At 43.1% G+C, this 23,637-nt stretch overlaps 1 protein-coding gene across 3 annotated transcripts in view; it reads left to right on the top strand.

The window, feature by feature from the left end:
* The window catches only part of tspan4a (tetraspanin 4a), an 83,641-nt gene that overhangs the window by 30,226 nt on the left and 29,778 nt on the right, over nucleotides 1-23,637 (top strand). Inside the window, exon 1 of one of the 3 annotated variants that reach the window (XM_056608431.1) lies at nucleotides 23,386-23,557. The exons of the other annotated variants lie outside the window; for them this stretch is intronic. Coding sequence (XP_056464406.1) covers nucleotides 23,522-23,557 — 36 coding nt within the window. The 5' untranslated portion in view covers nucleotides 23,386-23,521. Of the gene's footprint in view, nucleotides 1-23,385; nucleotides 23,558-23,637 lie in introns of those variants that run through there. 3 annotated transcript variants of the gene reach the window in all.

The raw sequence follows: 23,637 nt of genomic DNA, 5'->3' as shown, positions 1-23,637 counted from the left end.
ACAGCTGTCGTCGCAAATGTGTGACACAGGTGCGCGACGCAGCGCTCTACCCAGGATCTTATCCTTCGGACGGAGCCCAAGAAGCTATCCCCACGCATTATCGGTCCTTCCAAAGTGATCCGCCGGATCAACCCGACAGGATCAACAACTTCCCTGTTCCATGCGGCCCACCCAACATTCCCTGTGTCACTCCTGAAACCCGCCACCTCTAGTCTGTTGGCTCCTCCCCCGCCCCCTATACCCCCGCCGCCACTCCTTGATGGTCGACCAGTGATTTACAGTGAATCAGATTGTGGCCTGTCGGGGGGTCGGGCCGGGTTTGCAGTTTTCAGGTGATTGGGGGGGTCTGGTCCGGAGGATCGATCATGGGTTCCTAGGCCACACATTATGCCACCAGATTCCAGAGGGATCACCCTGAGGAACCACGGTGAAACGGCAGGAGCCGTTCATCGGAGGGGGGCACTGTTACACAGGGGGGCTGCAGCAACCTCTAGGTGCTCTACTTCAGCCACACATGTTGGTATCCTTACCAGACACCCTACAATCATGGACTAATCATCCACACCTGTGCTTAGGATGTCATGCCTATTTATTCCCTCTGCGCCCCTTACTCCCTGCTCTAACTTCAACTTTCAATGTTTGTCGTGTTGTATTTTGCTGGGACATTGTCCTTTGTCTGTTTTTTTGTACTGCATTTCTACTTACTTAGTTAAAGAGGTTATTTTGTCAAACTAATTTTTGCCTGCTGCCCCTCTTTACGCACTTGGATGCAGTTTGATCCACACCTTACCCAGACTGTAACAGTGGTATAGCCCTATTTGTATTATGTATACACTTGTTCTTCTTCGTTTTCAAAGTAACCTAGTTGTTAATAAATAGTCAGCCGGAAATCCATTAGGTAAAGATTATGTGTTCACACTGAATGATGAGGTCAAATCCATCAAGGTTGTTTGCACGGGTGCAAACACTCTTCTGCAGCGCCATCTGCCTAATGATCTCACCTATTATCGGGGCCGCTCCACGTCATCAAGCTAACGCTGGGGGACGGGGGCGGTTGGAGACTCTGCCAAACTGAGTGAGACAAAATAATACGCAGGGGAACAATGAGGGACTTTTCTTCTTTGTGTTGGTGTTGACGTGATGAACACATTTTTCCCATCGATCTCCCAGGACCAGGCATCGCTATCTTGCCTCCCATTAGACCCGACTCACTGCTGTCAGCCTACATAGTCAAAGCTACAGGAATCTCCCCGTTGCAAATAAAATCTTTATTTAGATGTGCACACACCGAAACAAACAAGCATGCACGCATACACACAAACGCACTAAAACATAGACACACATGCATAAAAACACGTGCGCAAATGCACACACCCACACACAAACCGATAAACCGGTAAACCCACACACAAACAACCCACATCTCTCACACTCATGCTATGACATAGTGTGTTCTTCATGTTCGTGGTTGAATTAGTGTTCGATCTCCCAGAACCAGGCGTCGCTTGCGTGCTTTTCAAAAGAACCACCACGATTTGTTCCTGCTGCATACTAGCAGGCACAGGAAACTCCCCGCTGTTCCTCTGATCAAAAGCCAGTAGTGCCATATTCTGAAGATGAACATTGTAACCACATCTATTGTGGTTACAATGCAACATAATATGCTGTCTCTACCAGAGGCTGGTCCAAGCACGCACCGCAGGGATTGTGAACTCATCCTGGTTTGGAAAAAAGGAAAAAAAAAGTGGTTCACAAAAGTTTGTGAACCACTTTGTTAACAGCCGAGAAGATAAATCTATCGCCTGTGACCAAGTGGCCTAATAAATTAAAAAAATTCCAATATAAAAAAGGCCTTTGTGTCTATCTTAATGGCCACACGATATGCCATTCCTGAAAGGAACCACAGACGGTCTTCTAAATTGAATCCTCTGAACAGAAAGCACAATGTCTAATAAGGATAAACTATTTTCCAGAGGAAGCTGGCTGAACATGCAAACTGTATCCCCGTCATCTTTCTGCGTTTCAACAATATAACTTTTAGAGTCGGACAGAGGTAACGGTATACACAACATTTGACCATTGACATTTTATCCGTGAACTTTCTCATTATTGTTTTTGCCTTTACACCAGACCGTTGACTTTGGCTGACCCCCCTTTGGCATCCTGTGGCAGCCAACTGTGCTGGGGGAATAGTTTAACATGTTAATGAAGCAAAGTTAGACATTGTCAGTGTGTCTGAGCACAGCATTTACCCCAAAGCCTATTCCACTCACCTGCTAAACTGCTTCAAGTAAAACAGGCCTTGCCATGGAGACGATATTACCAGGCTGATCATTGCATGGATTTATATATTTAGTCGATTCATTCTCTATTCACTGTGAATGAAGAATTTGTGACTGAGCCTCCACGTTGTGACAGCAGCTGTGACGCTCCCATTGCGTGAACCGCAGCTGGTGATAAACCGCTTTAATCAAAGCTGTGTTTTCTCCTTAATGGCTTCAGACCAATTAAGGCAGGTTTTCATCGGGCTCCATGCTGGTGCTGGGCTCCTCTGCTGGAACTGGATTACCGACGAGGGAAGCTTTCTAAATCAGGATCTCATTAGAATCCAGGGGTGTTTACAAGGCTCAATAATTATGGATCTTTTACTAGCTTTGCTTGTTAGTCTTATTGGTGTGTGTGTGTGTGTGTGTGTGTGTGTGTATGTGTGTGTGTGTGTGTGTGTGTGTGTGTGTGTGTGTGTGTGTGTGTGTGTGTGTGTGTGTGTGTGTTTGCATATGTAAACCTGAGTGTGTGTGTGTGTGTGTTTGAGCTTGTGTGTGTGTGTGTGTGTGTGTGTGTGGGTGTGTGTGTGTGTGTTTGTGTGTATGTGTTTGTCTGTGTGTGTGTGTGTGTGTGTGTGTGTGTGTGTGCGTCTGTGTGTGTGTGTGTGTGTGTGTGTGTGTGTGTGTGTGTGTGTGTGTGTGTGTGTGTGTGTAGTTGTAGCTGTCCGCTCTTTTCTCACACCAAAGCCTGGATTTAGTTCCAGACGTCTGCTTTTACATTTAGCAGAATATCCCTGGCAATTATAACAAGTAGTACTAATCAAATGTTTTCAGTTCAAAGCTAATTAGATTTAATGAGCGAGTCGTCAATCTGTTTCCTATCTCGATGAAGCTGTTTAAAATCTCTAGAAACATTTTATGACCATTTATTTTATTAATAATGTCTCGTGTTCACCCAGTACATGCTCCCACACACCACGACCATGCGTCGGTTTTAACTATGCAAAGCAACAACCAGCTGAATGTTAATGCCTGGGAGGGGCATGATCAAGCTTTAAAAAACAATTTCTACACTAAACTGTGCTGTGAGTGTTTTAACAGGTAGAAACCATCTGCCCCTATACCATCACACCTCTCATAATTTTCCTTCCTGGGCTGTTGGGTTCTGTTAAAGTGATACTTCACCCATTCAGAACCTGCGTTCTATCATTAAAAAAATTTAATTGCTATTGTAATCTAATTTTTTTTTCCTCAGTCTAACCCAGTCTTCCCTTGGCTCAGCTTTCCTGATCTAATTTCTTTGCTTGCCTGCTAGAAGGGCCGAGGACTACAAACCACTGGTTCTGCAAATTTGTGAGCCCACCAATAAGGAATGAGGGGGGACGGGAGCTTGCGTACGAGATGTAAACACAATGTCCGCCATGTTTCTTCACCAGTATTTTAAAAATCTATTGTTGGATTCGGAAATTCAGGGCTATTAGTACGAGCCAGAATACAGCCTGGAAGAATTGACACAAATAGAAGGGGAGGCTGCTGCGGCTTGCCTGTTGCCGAGGACGAAGAGCCGGTGTTACACCGAATTCTGCAACCCACCGAAAAGTGTGACCCCAGGGGCGGGTCTTTCTATTCTTGATACTAACATTAATTCTAAACAGCATTTTACACAGTAGCCTACAATAGGAAATGCTCAAAAGTAAATCACCTAATTAAACACTGACTGTAGCTTTTTATGGGGAAAGAAGCCACGGTGATGGAACGTAAAATAAACGCCCATCCATTGTATGGGTCTGTTAAATGCTAATCAAATCAAATCTGTGTATTAAGCACATTTAATAACAAAGTGAGGGGGTGGGGGGAGATATCATGTTTTATTTATGTCAATACAGTTTTTTCGACTTCATGCCTGTCTACTTCAAACTCGTGCTGCGTGCAGAAAATGTGCAACAGCGCCCCCTGGGGTCACACGTTTTGGTGGGTCGCAGAATTCGGTGTAACGCCGGAGCGTGCCGGTTTGCTCTGTTCGCCTATAGACACTTACCTTAATTCGATAATATGTCCATGACACTACACAGAGTCCCTGTGCTGCAGCGAATTTCAGCGATGCCAGTTTCTTCTAAAAGAAATGGCTGTTTCTGGCGAGGACAGTGTGTGTAACCTCTCACCCAGGCTTTACGCCTCATCTGAACAGTTGGGTATTGGATACATATTTCCGGACCCAGAAAGTGAACTGGAAACGCCAGCCAAAGCCCGCCGGGAGAAACAGACGTCTAAGCATAGAGTACTTTTTTTTTTTTTTTTTACTAACACATTGGCTACAATGTGTTATTCCAAACGGAAACAGACAGGCGGTGCAGCGAGCGGAATGCACTGTGGTAGTTGGAGGATTTCTTACTTTTGAGCCAGAGAGACACTTTCTGCCTTTTCTCAGGCTAGGATGAACCAATCTAATTCTTTTTGCACATTTATAATACATAGAATCAGTTACTTCATATAACCTTCATATGTCCACCTGTGAAGTATCCCTTTAAGTGAGCCAAACATTCTGGAAGCGATGTTAGACCTTCTTCCTTCTTTCTTTTTTGTGTGTTGTTTTCTTGCCCCCTTATGGTTATTTTATTTTATCTGTCAGTTCCTTATTTTGGCATTTCTTCTCTTTAAAATATTCATCACTTAGGTCATGCTATTACGTCCATGTCCAATGTGTTATGAAATATCACCCTTGCCTCCTCCACGGAAAAAGTGTGTATGTGTGTGTGTGTGTGTGTGTGTAAACGTTTCTCTATGCGTGTGTGTGGTATCTGTGTGTATGCATGTGTGTGCATGAACTTCGACAGCCCTCCCCCTTTTTTTGCATTAAAATATTTCACAAACGGCAGTGCCCCCCCGCTGGCGACCCATGCCCCTCCAGTAGATCTGCTCTGGAGCCGACTCTGGCAACGCGGCGTGTACTTAGTGGGCCGCGCGCCGTGTATTGAGTGGGCCGGTCTGACAGAAACTCCCGGGCCACTTTTTTCCCCCAGTCCGCCCCTGTTCTGTAGTATGTATGTATTTGTGTGGAAGTGTGTGTGTGTCTGTGTGTGTGTAGGTGAGCAGGCAGGGAGAGCTGAGCCTTTTATTTGCCTGATCTTCTCCTTAACAGACTGTGTGGGATCCTCAGGGCAGTGTTGGCTGAATCCCTTCATGCCTCCACTCTCTCTTCAGGTCCGGAGCCCCCCTCCTTTATTATGGTTGGGAAGGATGTTTTTCCGGCTGGATAATAATTACTGCCGGTTGTGGTGTGGCCGGCTGGACCCACAAAAGGGATAAAGAGAGAGTGTGCGCTTGCTTGTGTGCACGTGTCTGCGTGCAGGATCGGGTTTACCAGTGTTTGGCTTGGGCAGATGTTAAAGTTCTGTAGTGTAGTAAGGGTGAAGAAAGATTTGTAACCAGAGCACTAGCAAGAGAGAGAAATAAATGAGAGAGAGGGGGTGGGGGAGCTGTGAAGTGGTGAAGGGAGACAGGGAGGAGGTCATGGCATCAGGAGGGGGGATGCGATGCAAGTAGAGGAGGCGGGTGCAAAGTGAAGAGAAATGCAGAGAGAGAAAGAGACAAAGAGAGAGCAAGATATATTACGACAGAGAAAGAGAAAGAATACCAGAGGGAGAGAAAATGGGGACGATGAGAATGTTGCAAAAAGAAGCAGACAATTAAAGACCAGGAGAGTTGCCATTGTGTGTATTTGTGTGTAAGAACACAGTGGGAGCTGAGGGAATCATACATTTTCTTACTCCAGTGAAGCGTAATCATACGCACGCACACAACACACACCCACAATCACACGTACACACCCACACGCATACAAACACACGTGCGTGCACACACACACACACACACACACACACACACACACACACACACACACACACACACACACACACACACACACACACACACACACACACACACACACACACACAGACATATAAACACACATATCCAGGGGATTGGCAAATGGTTTGGGGAGGGTATTTTAATCCATTATCAACTCATCAATGCAAATTTCCACACACACACACACACACACACACACACACACACACACACACACACACACACACACACACACACACACACACACACACACACACACACACACACACACACACACACACACACATGAAGAGGAATTTGATAGCCAGCTTGACAACTGGAACAAATACCCTCCTCTAGGACTTCCTTAGCTCTGGATGTTGAATGCCTCTATCAGGATGGTTTGGGGGGGGGGTAAGTATCTATATTACAGTCAATGGATAAAGATCTAACCTCATAGTCTTAGTCCCGTACTGGACTATATGGCGCTTAATGAGCAAGCAAAGTCAATAGTCCGCACACCACCCCACCCCTCTGTTTTATTGTCCAATCTTTCATCAGTTTTCCGAGTTTGCAAACAATTATGTTAATTTCACTGCATACTTGTTTCCTCGTCTGTCTTTGTCTGTGTCACGCAAACAGAAACACAAGCACACAGATACATACAAACACACACACAGATCTCTAACAGCGCCTCACCACTAAGGAGCACCATGACCACCAGGATTAGCATAGCATGAGGTAGTAGCAGACACTCGCCCACAGAGTTCCCTTTGTTGGTGTGATTTGTATAAATAACGCGAGTGTATATATCCATGTCACACTTCTCCTGGTATTGCTGAGTGTCCCGCTAAAGGTATTCAAAGGTCTGAATGCAGCACAGGAACCTCTATTTCCAGTAAGCAAATGCATTGTGAAACATGCTACGGTTGTACATCGTTACGGTATGGATATGTTTGTGTGTTTATCTGCGATAATCTGTGTGCATGTTTATCTGTACCTGGAGGTGTGTCAGCTCGTTACACTATGCTATGTGCGTGTGTGTGTGTGTGCGTGTGCGTGTTTGTGTGTCTGTCTGTTCGGTGTTCGCTAGCATCCAGGCTGTTATCTTCTTCATTGTTCGATTTGTTATCCAATGAGCTTTCTTAACGCTTCTTCCTGCGCTCGGCAGCAAACCGATGCCGGGCTGAGCCCAAGCTGTGCCGGAACGAGGCCAGCGTTGAAATGAGAAAACATTTTAAGGAGACCAGGCATAATTCAATTCACTCTCGATTCACTTTCAATAATGTTTCATGATTTATGAATTCAGGAGTTCCCTGCAAAAGCCTGGCTTGGACTTTTCACAAATAAAAAGCCATAAGAAAGAGAGAGAGAGAGAGAATGAAAAGAGAGATGGCTTACTTGGGCTGCAGAGGAACCCACAGGGACCCAGAGGAAGGCCGCTAGCTTACCATCAATCATCCGCTATTCGAGACGTTGTAGAATTAGCGCTCACATCGTTGCTTCCCACGTTGGAGACGTTCAGGCGTATCTGGGGCTCTGGGGAACATCAGAGTGTGGGAGTGGGTCTCCATCTGCACTGCGACACAGCAACAGCAGAGCCCGAGGCATGTCACAACCTGGGGACCCACTCCCAAACATTAGTCACCTCCCAGGCTTGTAGTAGAAAACAGGTACTGTGTGTGTGTGTGTGTGTGTGTGTGTGTGTGTGTGTGTGTGTGTGTGTGTGTGTGTGTGTGTGTGTGTGTGTGTGTGTGTGTGTGTGTGTGTGTGTGTGTGTGTGTGTTCAGAGAAAGAAGGTGGGGTGCAAAGAGGAGAGAACGCTCAAGAGATTAGAGATTTATTGATTACCCTCTCTCTCTCTCTTTCTCTCTCTCTCGCTCTCTCTCTCTCTCTCTCTCTCTCTCTCTCTCTCTCTCTCTCTCTCTCTCTCTCTCTCTCTCTCTCTCTCTCTCTCTCTCTCTCTCTCCCAACATCGTCTTCTCTCGTCTTCTCTCGCCTTCTGTAGTCTCCGTTGCAGCTCTGAGTTTATTTATAGTAAGATGTGAAAGGTTTTTTACATAGCCTTCCACTGTGCATCAGGGAACACCAACCTACCTCCATTATTACAACGTTGTAAGTGTTAACTATATGCGCAACACCAGGGTAGCAGTTTAAACAGGAAGCAATATGGAGAGGAAATCAATCAAAAGAGGGTCAAATCATAAGCTCTGCCAATATAATCAACACCATTGTATTTATCACATCATAACCACCACCCTTAATGGTCAACATTAGCCAACTACGCCTTTGCCTTTTTCCTGCCGGATTGTTTGCCCGATAAAGTCGGATTATCCGTATACCGACCCACTACGCCTTTGCCTTCTCCCTGCCGGATTTTTTTTCCAGTAAAGACCATTATGACTCACCGAGGTCATCACAGGGCACTTATGGCAAAGAGTAGGGGTTTTCCCGGTGTTCTGGCACAACCAGGCTTATTCAATCTGGCCCCATAATCATCCTTCTGTATAATTGTCTGACTCATTAATACCCTCACTCTCCACCTCAAGCTGGTGTGTGGAGAGCGTAGCGCAGGTTGGCTGCCGTGCATCACCCAAGTGGGTGCTACACACTGGTGGTGGTGAGTGAGGTCCCCCCTTCACTGTAAATCGTCTTTGAGTGTCTAGAAAAGCGCTATATAAATTCAAACCATTATTATTGTTATCTCTACTCTGACTTTTGCCTACTGAGTTGTGCATTTGAGTAAATTATCTAAGTAAAATAATTGACTTAGATAATTGAGTAAAATAATTGAGTAATTACTATCTTTACACCACCACTATAGACAACATTATCGTATTATCACATCATTACATCTGCCAATATAAACATCACGATCGTAATCATCTTACATCATTACGTCTGCCAATATAATCGCCACTACTGTAATCACCACCACCACCACTTTAACCAACACTATTATAATTATCACAACTTATTACACGGCTCTTCTTAATGCTGTAGAATGCTCCATTCACTTGAATGGGCCTTCCCCACGTTCGGCGGTCAATTATCTTTTTCATAATTGACCGTTGCTAAGCATAATTGTCCGCCGTCAAGGAACACATCTTTCGTGCAACTACGCAAGTAGTCTGGTAACTTATCAACCCCAGCATATTCGGTTGCTAAGCGTCTCTGGCAAACTATTTCTCTGCTGATGAACATTACGAATGGTAACAAATTGTAAAAAGACATGCTGTGTGAAGTTATTTTTCCGCAAGTGTCTGTGTAATAAGCGGGATAATGTAAAGAACGCTGGTCACTATTGAAAATAAGCTTATTTTCCTGATAATGATGAATTCGTTATATACATTATCCCTAACATAACCACCACCACCAGCAACACTATCGAAATTATCGTCACTATAACCATAACCAAAACCTTATATTCAAATCTGGTGAAAAACACTTAAAGAGCTTTCATAGTTTACAATGAAAAGCATCCAAATCAGCGCTATTGTTTCTCTTTATAATTTATTTGAAACAACAAGCTGTAGACTTCTCGTGGTAGAGTTAGGTAGATCCCAGAAAAGTGAATTACATAATCCAGTCTTGATGATATAAATGCATGAATCAGTGTCTCTGCATCTGCTGCTGATAACATTGGTCTGATCTTTGCTTATAACATGGTGGTCAAAGCACAGCTGAGGGTCGAACAGGACACCAAGATTTCTGACAGATGCACTCTGTGGGATTGGGAAGCCATCCAACCACAGTGAGATTCTCAAGTGCGACGATAATTATAATATCTGTCTTCCCAGTGTTAAGCAGCAGGAAGTTCTGTGACGTTCAACTCTTCACTGCAACCAGACAGGACCCAACCTTCTGGATTTGGGCCGAGTCCCTTGATTCTACAGGAATAAAGAGTTGGGTGTCATCCGCGTAGCTGTGGAAGCTAATTCCAAAGCTGCGGATAACGTTGCCCAAGGGAAGTGTGTAGATTGCAATAAGCAATGGACCAAGGACCGACCCTTGTGGTACACCAAAGCGTAGTTTGCAGTGCTTAGATTCTGAACCCTCATAGTGCACAAATTGTGTTCTATCTGTGAGGTAAGATTGAAGCCGGCGAAGATGGGGGCAAGACCCCCATCCTGCCCCGCAAGATGTGTAGGACAAGTTGAACGGCAAGCATCAATTTCCTCTCTAATCGATTTAATCTTATTGTCAAAGAAATCCATGAATTGACCTGCTAAGAGGGTGGAGCCTACACTCTCTGTTTCTGAGTGAGACTTCACCATGTTGAAAAGAAACTTGGGATTGTTTCTCTTCAAGTTGATGATACTAGAAAAGTAGGCGTTCCTGGCAGTAGTCAGCGCACCCTTATAGGTGAGCAGACTGTTATGCCGCGCAAGACGAAAGATCTCAAGTTTAGTCGAGCGCCATTTGCGTTCAAGGATTCTGCAACCTCGCTTCAGGGTGCGAGTTTCTGCATTAAACCAGGGAGTTCATTCTTTCAATGATCGTTTTTTAATTACAAGCGGAGCAACAGAATCAATGGCAGCAGACAAGCCATTGTTGAGTTCATCAGCAAGGCACTCCACAGAACCCATAGTTATAGAGAGGAGCAAGTGAACAGGGTAACTTATCTGCCATAGCTGTAGTGGTTGCAGGGGTGATGCGACGACAGGGGCAGGATACCACCACCTGGAAAGTGAGCAGAAAATTGTCTGATAAAGCTAAGGTGTAGGGAGAGACAACCAGATCTGAGATGATGACACTGCGGGTCAAGAAGAGGTCCAGCGTGTTTCCACCGATATGGGTTGGGTGCTGGACGAGCTGTTTGAAACCAAGCATATCTGTAATGGACAGAAAAGCCTTTGCAAGGCCATCAGATAAACATATTCAGACAAAATATTGTCTGAATATGTAACAAGATCAGCTGCAAAATCAGAAAACTCATCTACAAAAAGTGAGTACGAGCCTGGGGGACGGTATACTATAGCTAAAACGAAAGAGTCTGGAACTTGTTCCGTTTGTTGGGGAACTGAGGAGCAGAACGCGAGCACTTCAAAGGATCTGAATATAAATCTATTCTTTGGCTTTAATTTTATTTTTTGAAATAGACATACTGGTTGCGGCCTTCGCCTGCGGGTTTTACAACTCGAGACAGCGCGAGGCAGCACCCCAATACATATTCTGGTTAACACTCTGAAATAGATACATCTTCCTGGTAAACTGGTTCAACTAACCCACCTACTGTTCTAGACTCTGCAACGTAAACTATCATGTTGCTAGCAGGTTTGCTAAACTCCTGCAACCCAGCGTGCTGTGATTGAGTCCCGCCTGGCTAAGACATCTATCTATGTTTTTTGAGGCGCCTAACCCAGTAGGGTGAAGGCCGTCGCTCATCAGCACGCCAGGGCGGCCACACAGGGAGGGCCAGTTATCTATGAAACCAAAGCCCTGCTCTGAACTATATTGTAACAGCCAGCGATTGAAGTCACAAAGCATAGCTATGTTGCTTTTTGTGACCTCGGTTTGTCTCGTCCTAGTATCGTTGGTACCGACATGAACTACAATGTTGTCGAAACTATCGTTGGTGTTTGGTGCATCTAATCTAACTCCGTGTGTGGTCTGCCCGCATGCCAGTAGCCTTAGATTAGCCTCAATGTCGGGAGCCCTGGCAAATAACTTTCACTGGCGTCTAACTTTACGTATAACAGAGTCACCAATGACTAGCGTTTTTACCCCCAAAAAAGACTTGCGAGGCAGGCTGCTGTCCGCCTTTGCAAGTGATGCTGCTGACAGCCTTGCCTTGACGGAGCAAGTGCTAGCGATAGCATCAACTCTACAAGACCGCCGGGCGGGTCTCTTCTCTATACTTTTTGGAGTATCTGTCTTCTTTATGCTCACTACCCTTTCCTCCTCTAACTGACAGATATGTCTCTCTAACAGAGCTATCTTATCTATGAGGAAGGCGGAACAAGAGCAGCCAGAGTCCATGCTTAGCGTGGTTGATGCAGACGGAGCTCCAACAAGGAAACAGCAAATACAATACAGAGTATGCAGAACAGGTCGCGATATAAATACTGGTAGATAGATACAAACCAAGATAGCTGGTCGACGCTAAGCGTCCTGCTAAACAAACCAAACAAACCAAGCCGTCTACCCGGAAGTTGCGTCCACAGCGTCACACAGCATCCTCGGGTCAAACTGTTGAGAGAGAGCACAGGTTATAACCAACACGATTGCAATTATCACATTATAACCACCACCACTATTAATCAAATCTATCTTCAGTATCACATCATAATCTACATCAGTATAACCAACAATATTGTAATTATCACATCATAACCATCCCCACTATAACCAGCACTATCGTAATTATCACATCATAGCCATCACCACTATAACCAACACTGTAATAATTATCACATCATAACCATCCCCACTATAACCAGCACTATCGTAATTATCACATCATAGCCATCACCACTATAACCAACACTGTAATAATTATCACATCATTACCTTCACCAAAACAACCAACTCCATCGCAGATGTGAATCCATTTTATATTTTCTTTGGGAATTTCTCCAATGAATATGTACATTGTTAGGAATTAATAGGGAGAAAAGTTAGAGAATATAATAATATGAAGAACAGTATTAGGGCCACAAGGAACTTGCAGTTTTGAATAATAATTCTCATATCCTTTTACCAATAAACATCAAATTAAACAAAGGTGCAGAGGATTCAAAACTAACTTGTGCTGACACTGGACTCTCATTGCTGGCCTAATTAACGAGCAGAAATGTCAAATCATGTCCGTGACAGCCCTTTGAACAGGGCTGGACCTGTTCCAAACTGTTATCCAGACCTTATATTCAAATCCGGTGAAAAACACTTAAAGAGCTTTTATAGTTTACAATGAAAAGCATCCAAATCAGCGCTTTTGTTTCTCTTTATAATTTATTTGAAACAATCCGGAAACAATCAAACTTTCGAAGCAGCCTTCATTTTGGTGATTAAACGCTAAGCCCGGATAATGCCTCTGATACTGGAATATCATGAGTCTTAGGCATGTAAAATAGTCTTCATACTAAATTTTTCTTGCCTTACAAGGATAAAGCTGTCTTTGCTTTATGATTATATAAGTATTTTGATTTATAATTCGATATAAATGCACACACAGACACACACACAAACACACACACGCACACGCACACGCACACACACACACACACACACACACACACACACACACACACACACACACACACACACACACACACACACTCTCTCAGGCAATGGAGGAAGCAGTACAGGGGTCTCAAATGAAACCGCATCAACACGTAACGTGATATCAGCCTGCCCTTGTACAAGGAAGTGGAACCAAAGTGGGATCAAGGCGATAGCAGTGGTTGGGTGCTGACTGTATTCCGTTCACTGGCAATTTGTCTAAATCAAGATGAAATAGCACCCTTTACAATGTTGCTCACAGCTGTTTACTAGCCCATTGAATAGAGGAACCTCTGTCCTGTAAGGCGTTGCCTCAAACTGACTTTAAAGCTGTGTGGACTCATACTGAGGAAAGTAGGTCAGTCAGTGGATGAGCCAGTACTTCAGATCGCTAAGTATGAAAGAGCTGAGCTGAGATGGGATGGGAGCAGAAAGAATCAACAATCAGTGTGAGCCTGCTGCGGATATAGACAGTGCAGGGATTCTGGACACATCCAGGGTCCATCAACCACCACAGAGATACTGCATGAACACCCCATGCCACACACACAAACGCATACACACACACGCACAAACACCCGCACTTCAGATCCCTCAGTCCAATGCTTAGATCGTTTCTACAGGGAAGAGCTCTTGAATAGCAATTATCCTCATTCTCCCCTGAAACTTGAGGTCCGATAATAATTATAATGCTTAAAATAATAAAATATTGGAGACTTCCGGGGTGACGTCAGGGCGAATGGAAGCATAGAGTGAGAGCTTCCAGACTGGTCTACTATAATCCCTCAAATTAAAATCAGTTTTTTATTTGTATAATTACACCTGATTGATAACATATGTAAAAGAAAATCAAAGCTCCTAGCAATTAGTCTTGATGCGGAAAAGTCCTTTGATTCTGTCCATTGGGAGTTTTTGTATTTGGTGTTAGAGCATTTTGGCTTTAATGATAAAGTAGTAGGTTGTCTCAAATCTATATACCACCTACCGACAGCGCAGATTAAGATAAACTGTAACATCTCAGGTGTAGTCACTCTGGAATGAGGATGCCGGAAAGGCTGTCCCTAAAGCCCCACCCTATTCGCATTATTTATAGAGCCACTTGCCCAACTAATAAAAGAGGATGCTACAATAGGGTTATACGATTTACGTAGAACCCCTAATAATGATAATACAGTAATGCTATCGATTACAATAGGGTTCTTAGATTTTTCGTAGGACCCCTAAATATAGTTGCAAGAAACCATGACAAGTTTGACCTTATGACTTATGATCGACAGCATGACCGTATGACCGACAGTATGACAGTATGACCGACAGTATGACAGTATGACCGACAGTATGACAGTATGACAGTATGACCGACAGTATGACAGTATGACAGTATGACCGACAGTATGACCGACAGTATGACCGACAGTATGACCGTATGAACGACAGTATGACAGTATGACCGTATGACCGACAATATGACAGTATGACAGTATGACCGACAATATGACAGCATGACTGTATGACCGGCAGTATGACAGTATGACAGTATGACCGACAGTATGACAGTATGACAGTATGACCGTAAGACCGACAGTATGACAGTATGACCGCCAGTATGACAGTATGAAAGTATGACAGTATTACAGTATGACAGTATGACAGTAGGACAGTATGACCGACAGTATGACCGTAGACTGCCAAGGGCAGATTAGAGTATATTTTGAGAAATAGAAGTCTTCCGTGCGTGGAGGTATGGTGAGCTTGGTCGGTATGGTAATATGGCATTGGTGTGCCTTAAAAACTGGTTTACCGGAAGTTTACATATCAAAACAATCAACAATAAAAAAAAAGGTGAAAAACCACTGTCAAACGTTTTCCAAATTACGCGTGTACCGCTTTAAGACCCAACCTGCATTGTAGTGAGGCCGCGGTTCAGAAAGGCAACTTCAAACAAATGCATCCAATTTCATATATGGCATGGGCATACTATGGAATCTACCCCTTGTAGCCATATTGGACAGCCGAGCATATGTGTTTTTGACACAATGTTAGAGGTGTTTGAACATCAGAGATATGTATTTATTTCACTTGAAAATATTTATCTCTGTCGTCTTTAGCCTTCTTGCTATGAATCTCACACCATATAGTCCCACAGTAAACTGGTACATGTGTGACGAATTTGCAGCTTTTACAACTTTCAGCCCCAAAGCAGTTTATGTGTGGGTGTTTGGTGGAGTTGTAGCCATTGCATGAAGTCTAAATGATCTGACCGTAGGGGTATGCTATATGCTGCGGTCTTGGCCAAGACTCCCTTGTAAAAGGGATTCTGAACTCAATGGGATAATTCCTGGTAAAATAAAGGTAAAAAATAAATTGATTGCGATGTGAAAGTTGTTCATCATGAAAAATGGTGCATGTATAACAAGTTTCATGCATATTGCACCTTCCTAGCCTGTTAAATCCCTGAACTTCAAGGCCTCGTGTTATTCTTGCCCATCTTTTGATTCCCTTACTATTTTTACGAGTTCTACGAGCCTGCCAAACTTTTGGAACCAAAACGTCAGGCTAATAATAATAATAATAGTACTAACAATTACAATAGGGTTCTTACGTCATTCGTAGGGCCCCTAATAATAATAATACTAAAGATTACAATGGGGTTCCTACATCATTTATCGGACCCCTAATAATAATAACAATTACAATAGGGTTCCTACGGTTTTCTTAGGACCACTAATAATACTAATGATTACAATAGTTCCTACTGTTTCGCAGGAGCCCTAATAATAATACTACTGATGAAAACAATAGGGTTCCTATGGTTTCGTAAGACCCCTAATAATAATACTAACGAAAACAATAGGGTTCCTACAGTTTCGTAAGACCCCTAATAATACAGGTTACAGAAGCAACGGAAATGTTTGGATCAAAATAGAAAGCTCAGAACTTCATATGAAATGTTTGGTGCTTTCCGTTAGCTGAAAATCTTTGCATTTAGCCAAACTGGATTATGTTTCTGCCGAGTTACCTTTCATCTCATATGCGTACTTTGAAGCCACCAGAAAGGCTTCTTCAAGGATACAAAGCCGAAATGAATGATTCATGTAGTTGATTCGGTTTTGTCTCACTTTCAAATTATCAATAAAATCGAACGTCTAATTCTAAAAACTCTCCTTAAAAGCGATGTAGTCATTACGTTCGTGTGCTCTCGTTTCTATACACCAATTAACGCCGAATTCTCAATAAGTTGAGATTCAGCACGATCCTTCTGTGTGTGTGTGTGTGTGTGTGTGTGTGTGTGTGTGTGTGTGTGTGTGTGTGTGTGTGTGTGTGTGTGTGTGTGTGTGTGTGTGTGTGTGTGTGTGTTTTGGGCTGTGTGTGTGTGTGTGGGTGTGTGGGTGTGTGTGTGTGTGTGTGTGTGTGTGTGTGTGTGTGTGTGTGTGTGTGTGTGTGTGTGTGTGTGTGTGCCACCAAATAATAGTTCTCCCCCCTCTGAGGGGAAAATAATACACTTGAACTTACTGACCCTGAGATGTTCCCAAAAGGCTGTGTTGGGATAAAACCATCTGCAGAAATTGTGCAGATTATGATCCTCGTTCCCATCCTTGAAAATATTTTATTTAATCGATTTATCTGACGTGTTTTGGGTATTAAAGGTCCCATGGCATGCTACTTTATGAATGCTTTTATATAGGTGTTGGGGTCCTAATACAGTATTTGAAGTTGTTCAAGAAATTCAGCCTTGGTGCAGCATAACAGCCACTATGAGCCAGTCCCACAATGAGCTTTCCACAAACGTGCAGTTGTTTAGAGGCGGGTCAAGGAGGAGGGTGGGGGTGTGGCCCTGAGCAGCTTGCGGCCACGGTACCATGCGCTAGTGTTTACAGTGGATGTATCGCAAGGGCTAGGATTCATAATATCATCCGGAGGCCACACATCTTTTGGCCGTGTTCTGTAAATAATCTTGAAGTCCTGGAGCACCAGAGCACGACAGACTAATGGTGAAGGGTTTGCATACTACGGGATATTATTTGTAAGTAGGCCAAGAACCAAGTTCAGAGAGTTAGGTCAGTATATTCTTCATGCAATACTGTAGTTTATGTTGCAAGTGTCTGCTATCATGTAAAACCTTAATTATATGAGATTTTCTTATTTTTGAATGACAGAAATCTGGATTTTAGGCCGTTTTTTATGTGTATATATACCAAGGAAATGTTTTTACCAGGGAATTAAATTTAGCAGTAAAATATAGATCAATGGCATGGGGAAGGGATATTATATAACATTCCTATGATATAACACTCCTCTCAATCATGCATGTTCTGAGAGAAACCTTCAATAGCCTTGGATATTTCCCATCTTCATTCCTATGTACTGCTAGATATTCAGTAATAATTGCCTTGACCTCCATACCAATGTCAATTTGTGCACTTCAAAGTTTGGTGTGTTTTTAGTTTGAACACGGTTTCTTAATAAACAACAGGAATTCAAGAGTACCTAATTAAGCGCAGGATATAGAGCAAGATATTCAAGCATTTTGGATAATCTGCATATGTCCTAGCTCCTATGGAGCGCACATTCTAACAAGCTGTTTCTCTTTTTCTCTCCCTCTCCTCCATTTCAACTCAAGGCCCAATCCCAATTCACCTATTGGCCATACCCCTTAGCCCTACACCTCGCTTTTGAGTTGCCCTCACTTTTGGGTGCCCTTGAAGCAGAGGGCCAAGTTGACGTAAATTGAGGCGACGAGTTTGTTGCTGTTGGCGGTTGATTTGAGTTTTACAACACCGGCTTCAGCTGTGGTCATTTTTCTTTCGTGGGTTTTAAAAATCTTTTTGCGGCTGTCAGTGAATCTGAGAAATGTGGAAAAAATATGATTTGTTCAACGCCGTATTCTGAGCCTGGGAATGCTGGTGGTGGATATGGTATGTAGGTTTTTTGTAACAGTTTGCTTTGATTTGTGTTTTAATCAGTGTTCAGGTCTGATAGTATAGAATACCGTACACATGCATTGCATGTAACTACCAACACCAATACAAACTAATTGTACCAAAAGAGAATATATAAAACCAGAATAAACATAGAATTTATGGCAGTATGACATCAATGTAAAAAATAAACATCATACAAACAAGAACCAGTGATATAATGGAACCAATATTTCACATTACAAAAATGCATTAAGAATCACACACACAATCACATTTTATCAACAACCGTTTCAAAGAGGCTCTATTTCTACCAAAATAAATGAAATAACAAAAAACGAAATCACATTGATCAACCATTTTCCAGGCTACATAGCATTTTTAAAACAATAACTATTGCATTACTTGGCAAGTGATTATAGCTAATCTTCAAACCTGGAGTCCCTAGCCTAGAACGTGGATCATATGGATATCATTGTAACATTGTTCAGATTCCAAATACAACAACTTACAAGTTTCACACCATCGGTAGCTTCTTCCAGACGGCAGCAGCTGGAACAGTATGTTGCTGGGGTTATGAGGGTCTTTAATAATCCGGTTGGTCACCACCCTCTGTAAGGGCTTAAGATTGAGGGTGGAGCAACTGCCGTACCAGGTGGGGATGCAGGCAGTCAGGATCCTCTCTACGGTGCCCCTGTAGAAGTTGCGGTGTATCCTGGTGTCCATGTGGAACCTCCTCAGCCTTCGGAGGAAAAAGAGCTGCTGTCTAGCCGTCTTTGTGATGGTGTCGGTGTGGTGAGTCCAGGTCAGGTCCTCGCTGATGTGGACCCCGAGGAACTTGAAGCTGCTGACTCTCTCTATGGTTCTCCTGTTGATGGTGATGGGTGCTAGTCCTACTCCCTGTCGCTTCCTGTAATCCACAATCAGCTCCTTGGTTTTGCTGAGGTTGAGATGGAGGTTGTCCCGGGAAGTCGTGGTTCTTCTGACCTCCTCTCTGTACGCCGTCTCGTCGCCCTCGGTGATCAGGCAGATGATGATTGTGTCGTCAGCAAACTTGACGATGGTGTTGGAGCTGTGTGTGGCCACGGGGTAATGGTTGACCAGGGAGTAGAGGAGAGGGCTGAGCGCGCCGCCCTGGGGTGCGCCGATGTTAGTAGTCAGGATGGATGATGCAGCGTTTCCTCTCCGCACTGGCTGGGGTCTGCCGTCAGGAAGCTCAGGATCCAGTCACAGAGGGCGGTGTTGAGCCCGAGGTCCCTGAGCTTCACGGCAAGCTTGGAGGGCACAATGGGGTTGAATGCTGAACTGTAGTCAATGACCAGCATTCCCACATATGTGTTCCTCTGATCCAGCTGGGAGAGGGCAGTGTGGAGGGTGAGGGCGAGGAGCTTGAGACACGGCAGCCTTCTGCGGCGCCATTTTGTCTCATGATATGTCCATGCTGTCATGAACTATCATCAATGTTGTAAAGTTCTCTAGCTAGCAAGTTTGCTAACTAGAGCCATGCATACTTGATTATTCTTGTTACAAAGGAAATGTCTATACTATATTGAAAGGGCATAATGATAATGCGACGGTCATCATTGCTCTTTTTTTGTTTATTAAAGAAGGAAAACCTTACATTTATCGTTTTCGATCCTGTCGCATCTTTCTCCGCCATCTTGCTTAAATTTTTTGTAATTCACCAGGGATTGTGGGAGATTTCTCACAACCCTCGTTTATGAGTTTTGCCTCTCGAATTGTACTTTCAAAGGCTAGTTAGCCCTTTCCCCTTAGCCCTACCCTTCAATGTTACTACTTTTTTTTTTGCATGAAAGATTGTATGTGACAACAGCGCCTTAATGACACTTAATAACTCTCTCTCTCTCTCTCTCTCTCTCTCTCTCTCTCTCTATTTGAATGATGCTGTTTTTCACTGATGTGTGTTTGTGTAATGCTATACTATTGTATTATTTCCTTCTCCTTCATGCTATTGGACATTGTCATTGTCATGATAGACTTGAGCGAAGCCGCCATAAAAACATTATGTTTCAACCACACTGCAGGAAACCTCAACTTCTACACTGAGGACATTGTTTATTGCATCCTCTCCCTTCCCAGCTCCCCTGTCCTAAAGAATATCCAAATATAGAGATACATTTGAACACTTCTCTGGCAGTATTTCAGAGAATGTTTTCTCATCCCAACATGATGTGATCGTAACGTTATTTATATTTGTAAAAAAAGAGCCCCAGGCATGAAACTATAATTTTATCTGAATACATCTCATGTGGGGTCCAAAGACCTACCCTCACAATTAAAGAGAGGCCCTAGATAGACTTAAAAGGAAATAATGAAATAAAAAGTATGAAATATGTTATATGTATATACACAAAAGTATATGTATACACTTTTGTGTATATATTTATCATATATATATCACTTCTTGTGCTCCGTAGGACTGCCATAAAAAAACGAATTACTTATTATATACATAGAATACTACAATATGTACCATGTTATTCCCGCTTTTAGAATTTACATTTTATTTTGGTAATTCTTAATTTTTTGTGTGTTTGTTACGTTGATAATGCAATACCATTTAAATTCCACATCAAATGTTTGTCATGCATAAGGCCTTAAAATTATAATCAATATAAATGATGAGATCACTTGAAGGCCCTTCATTTTCAAGTCATCAAATTGTTCGTCTCCTATGGCAGGGAGTTAAAGCAGACGTTGTCTTCCTGGCAGCCAGGCCCAAACAATACCTCCCAGCATTGTTGATCTAGGCCCTGGCCTACTTCAAGCTCATTAAAAAGGACGCAGTGTTGCAGCTGGGATAACAGAGGGATAGTGGGGGAGAACAATAATCACGTCTTTAACCATGTAATTCATATCGCCGTTGGGAGTCTTGTGGAGCGTATTTGTGTGTGTGTGTGTGCGGTGTGGGTGTGTGTGTGTGTGTGTGTGTGTGTGTGTCTGTGAGTGTGGTTGTTTTTTCTGTTTGTGTGTGCGTGTGAACGTGCGTGTGTGTGTGTGTGTGTGTGTGTGTGTGTGTGTGTGTGTGTGTGTGTGTGTGTGTGTGTGTGTGTGTGTGTGTGTGTGTGTGTGTGTGTGTGTGAGTGTGGTTGTTTTGTGTTTGTGTGTGCGTGTGAACGTGCGTGTGTGCCGGACACACCCAAACATAAACAAACATCTGCATACTGTATCTGTGTCTGCATTAAATGATGTTTATGTGCATATTATAATGCATTTGTTTGCTCTAGATGCATCTGAGAACAGTCCTGGGGGATATTTCATCAAAGTCACTAACGAAGGCGGCGCTTAGTTGATTAAGACCAGTCACAACTAACGCCAACTTCCACTTGAAGCTTAAGCCATTCCATCAGTCCAGTTCAGCCGCCCCTTGCTCAAGTTAGTTCAAACCAGGCTAACGTTATTTGTGGATTACGCGCGCTCACGAGATTTGTAACCAGCCCAGAACCGTGAATGTCGAATCATGGTTAAAATGTCAGAAAAGGACCGAGCGGGATCTTTTCCAGCGGCGAACAGAAGTTGCTTGTGGAGGTCTATGAGGAGTACAAGCATATAATAACTCAAAGAGGAACACCGTAACCATTAATAAAAACAGGGAGGCCGCCTGGCAAAAACATCGTCGATTTGTTGAATGCATAAGTAATATTAAGCGTAACATATTGTATTTGAATATTTACCATGCCTTTGAAATCAGGGAGATGGTCTCAAGGTTACGTGTCGAACTTGTCAATCCCCACGCAACTAGTAATTTAGGAAGGATTACTGCAGAAATCAAATAACTTTTTTGTCCATTTATTTTCAATTTCTTTGAAGAAATAAGCCAAGTAAATGCAGCCAGAATTTTTTTTTTCTAAATTGATTTACCATTGTATTTATCTCAACAGAAGGCTGCCTGCCGATAAACTCACCTGAATGGAATTTACAATTTCCCATGCAGCAGTGTCTTTGTCATTGTGACAAAGACTGCACTTTCAGTAACATTAATATTAACATTAACTTTACCATGGGTTTTTGCAAGTTATATTTGGGTTCTAGGGAAATTGTAAGACATATTTATTATATAAAAAGTAAATTGTTAGGCCTACTTTCTCTGACATAAAGGGAATTACAAAAATAAGCCAATGCCAAGAATTCTATGACATACTCAGGACGCGACTCAGGCCGCCCGCATCACAGCTCCAGCGCTGTACCACTCACCCAACTGCTGGTTCCCGATAACAATAGATAGCAATTCAATTAATTATTTTATTTGCATCATTTAATCTTAGACCCTTAGGGAAAATAAGGTCTGTTTGTACTTCATATATGTAAATGTATGACAAAATCATGAGGAATAGGCTTGGCGGAACCTTCCTGTGACACACTTGGTTCCGACAGATGCCAATCTGGCCCAATCCCCATGTCCGGACTCACAGACTTTGCTGCGCGTTCTCGCGAAATTATTAAGGCTTTAGGGCTGTCCAAATGTTGAAATCCAAAGGGCGGGGGGGTTTGAGTCCACACTTACAGAGCCCTTTCCGTGAGTTCGCATCAGTGCAGACTTCACTTAAGGAAATTTCCCACAGTTCAAAGCGTCGTGACCTTTACCGCGGAGACCATAGGGAAATCCGGAAATTAGGAAGGTAAACAATAAGACAACGCCACTGTCAATGCGTGACCAGATGGGAATTTCTGCCTCTTTTTAGTTGGCCGGATAATTTTGATCAGCTCACCAACAAGAGCCGGCTCCTTTGGCTCCCAAACAGCTCTGTATATTACTACTTATACCTTTTATAATTCAGCCAAATGTAGCCCGTTCTGACTCATGATTAGTATCTGTAAGCCAATAATAACCTAAATTATTCAATACATCCTTTATGCTGAAGTATTCAAAAGTAAAATAAATAAATGTATATTTTCTAATATCAATACATTTCATTAGCCGAAGTGTCGTGAAATGCTGTGCCAATCCCATACCTACCTGAGCCTATGTGGCCTCACACACTCACTCACTTAAGTTAATTAGCACCTGAGATCAATTAAGTCCGTAAATCCTTAGTCCTCAGGGCTCACTTTGGGATTGGGCCATCGACTTCTCTGAAACGTACGATCAAGTAAGCCTGACAGTTAGCCTGCTATCGACCAGGGGTTTGTTTCCCAAAAGCATAGTTGCTAACTTCCTTAGCAACATACCTCTTACTTAGGGACTAAACAGTTAATAGGAAAGTGTTCCCCAAAACCATTTCACCTACATAGTAAGCTCATAGTATGGAGGAAGTTATTAAACTCCATAGTGCTAGCAAGGTAAGGCTTCCTGACTGTTTCCCAACAACATAGTCTTGCTGAGTCCTTATTACCCACATGGTAAAAAGGCAAACTATTTA

Source organism: Gadus chalcogrammus, chromosome 14, assembly GCF_026213295.1.
Source record: "Gadus chalcogrammus isolate NIFS_2021 chromosome 14, NIFS_Gcha_1.0, whole genome shotgun sequence".
Taxonomy (NCBI): domain Eukaryota; kingdom Metazoa; phylum Chordata; class Actinopteri; order Gadiformes; family Gadidae; genus Gadus; species Gadus chalcogrammus.
This window is presented reverse-complemented; position numbering and strand designations above follow the sequence as displayed.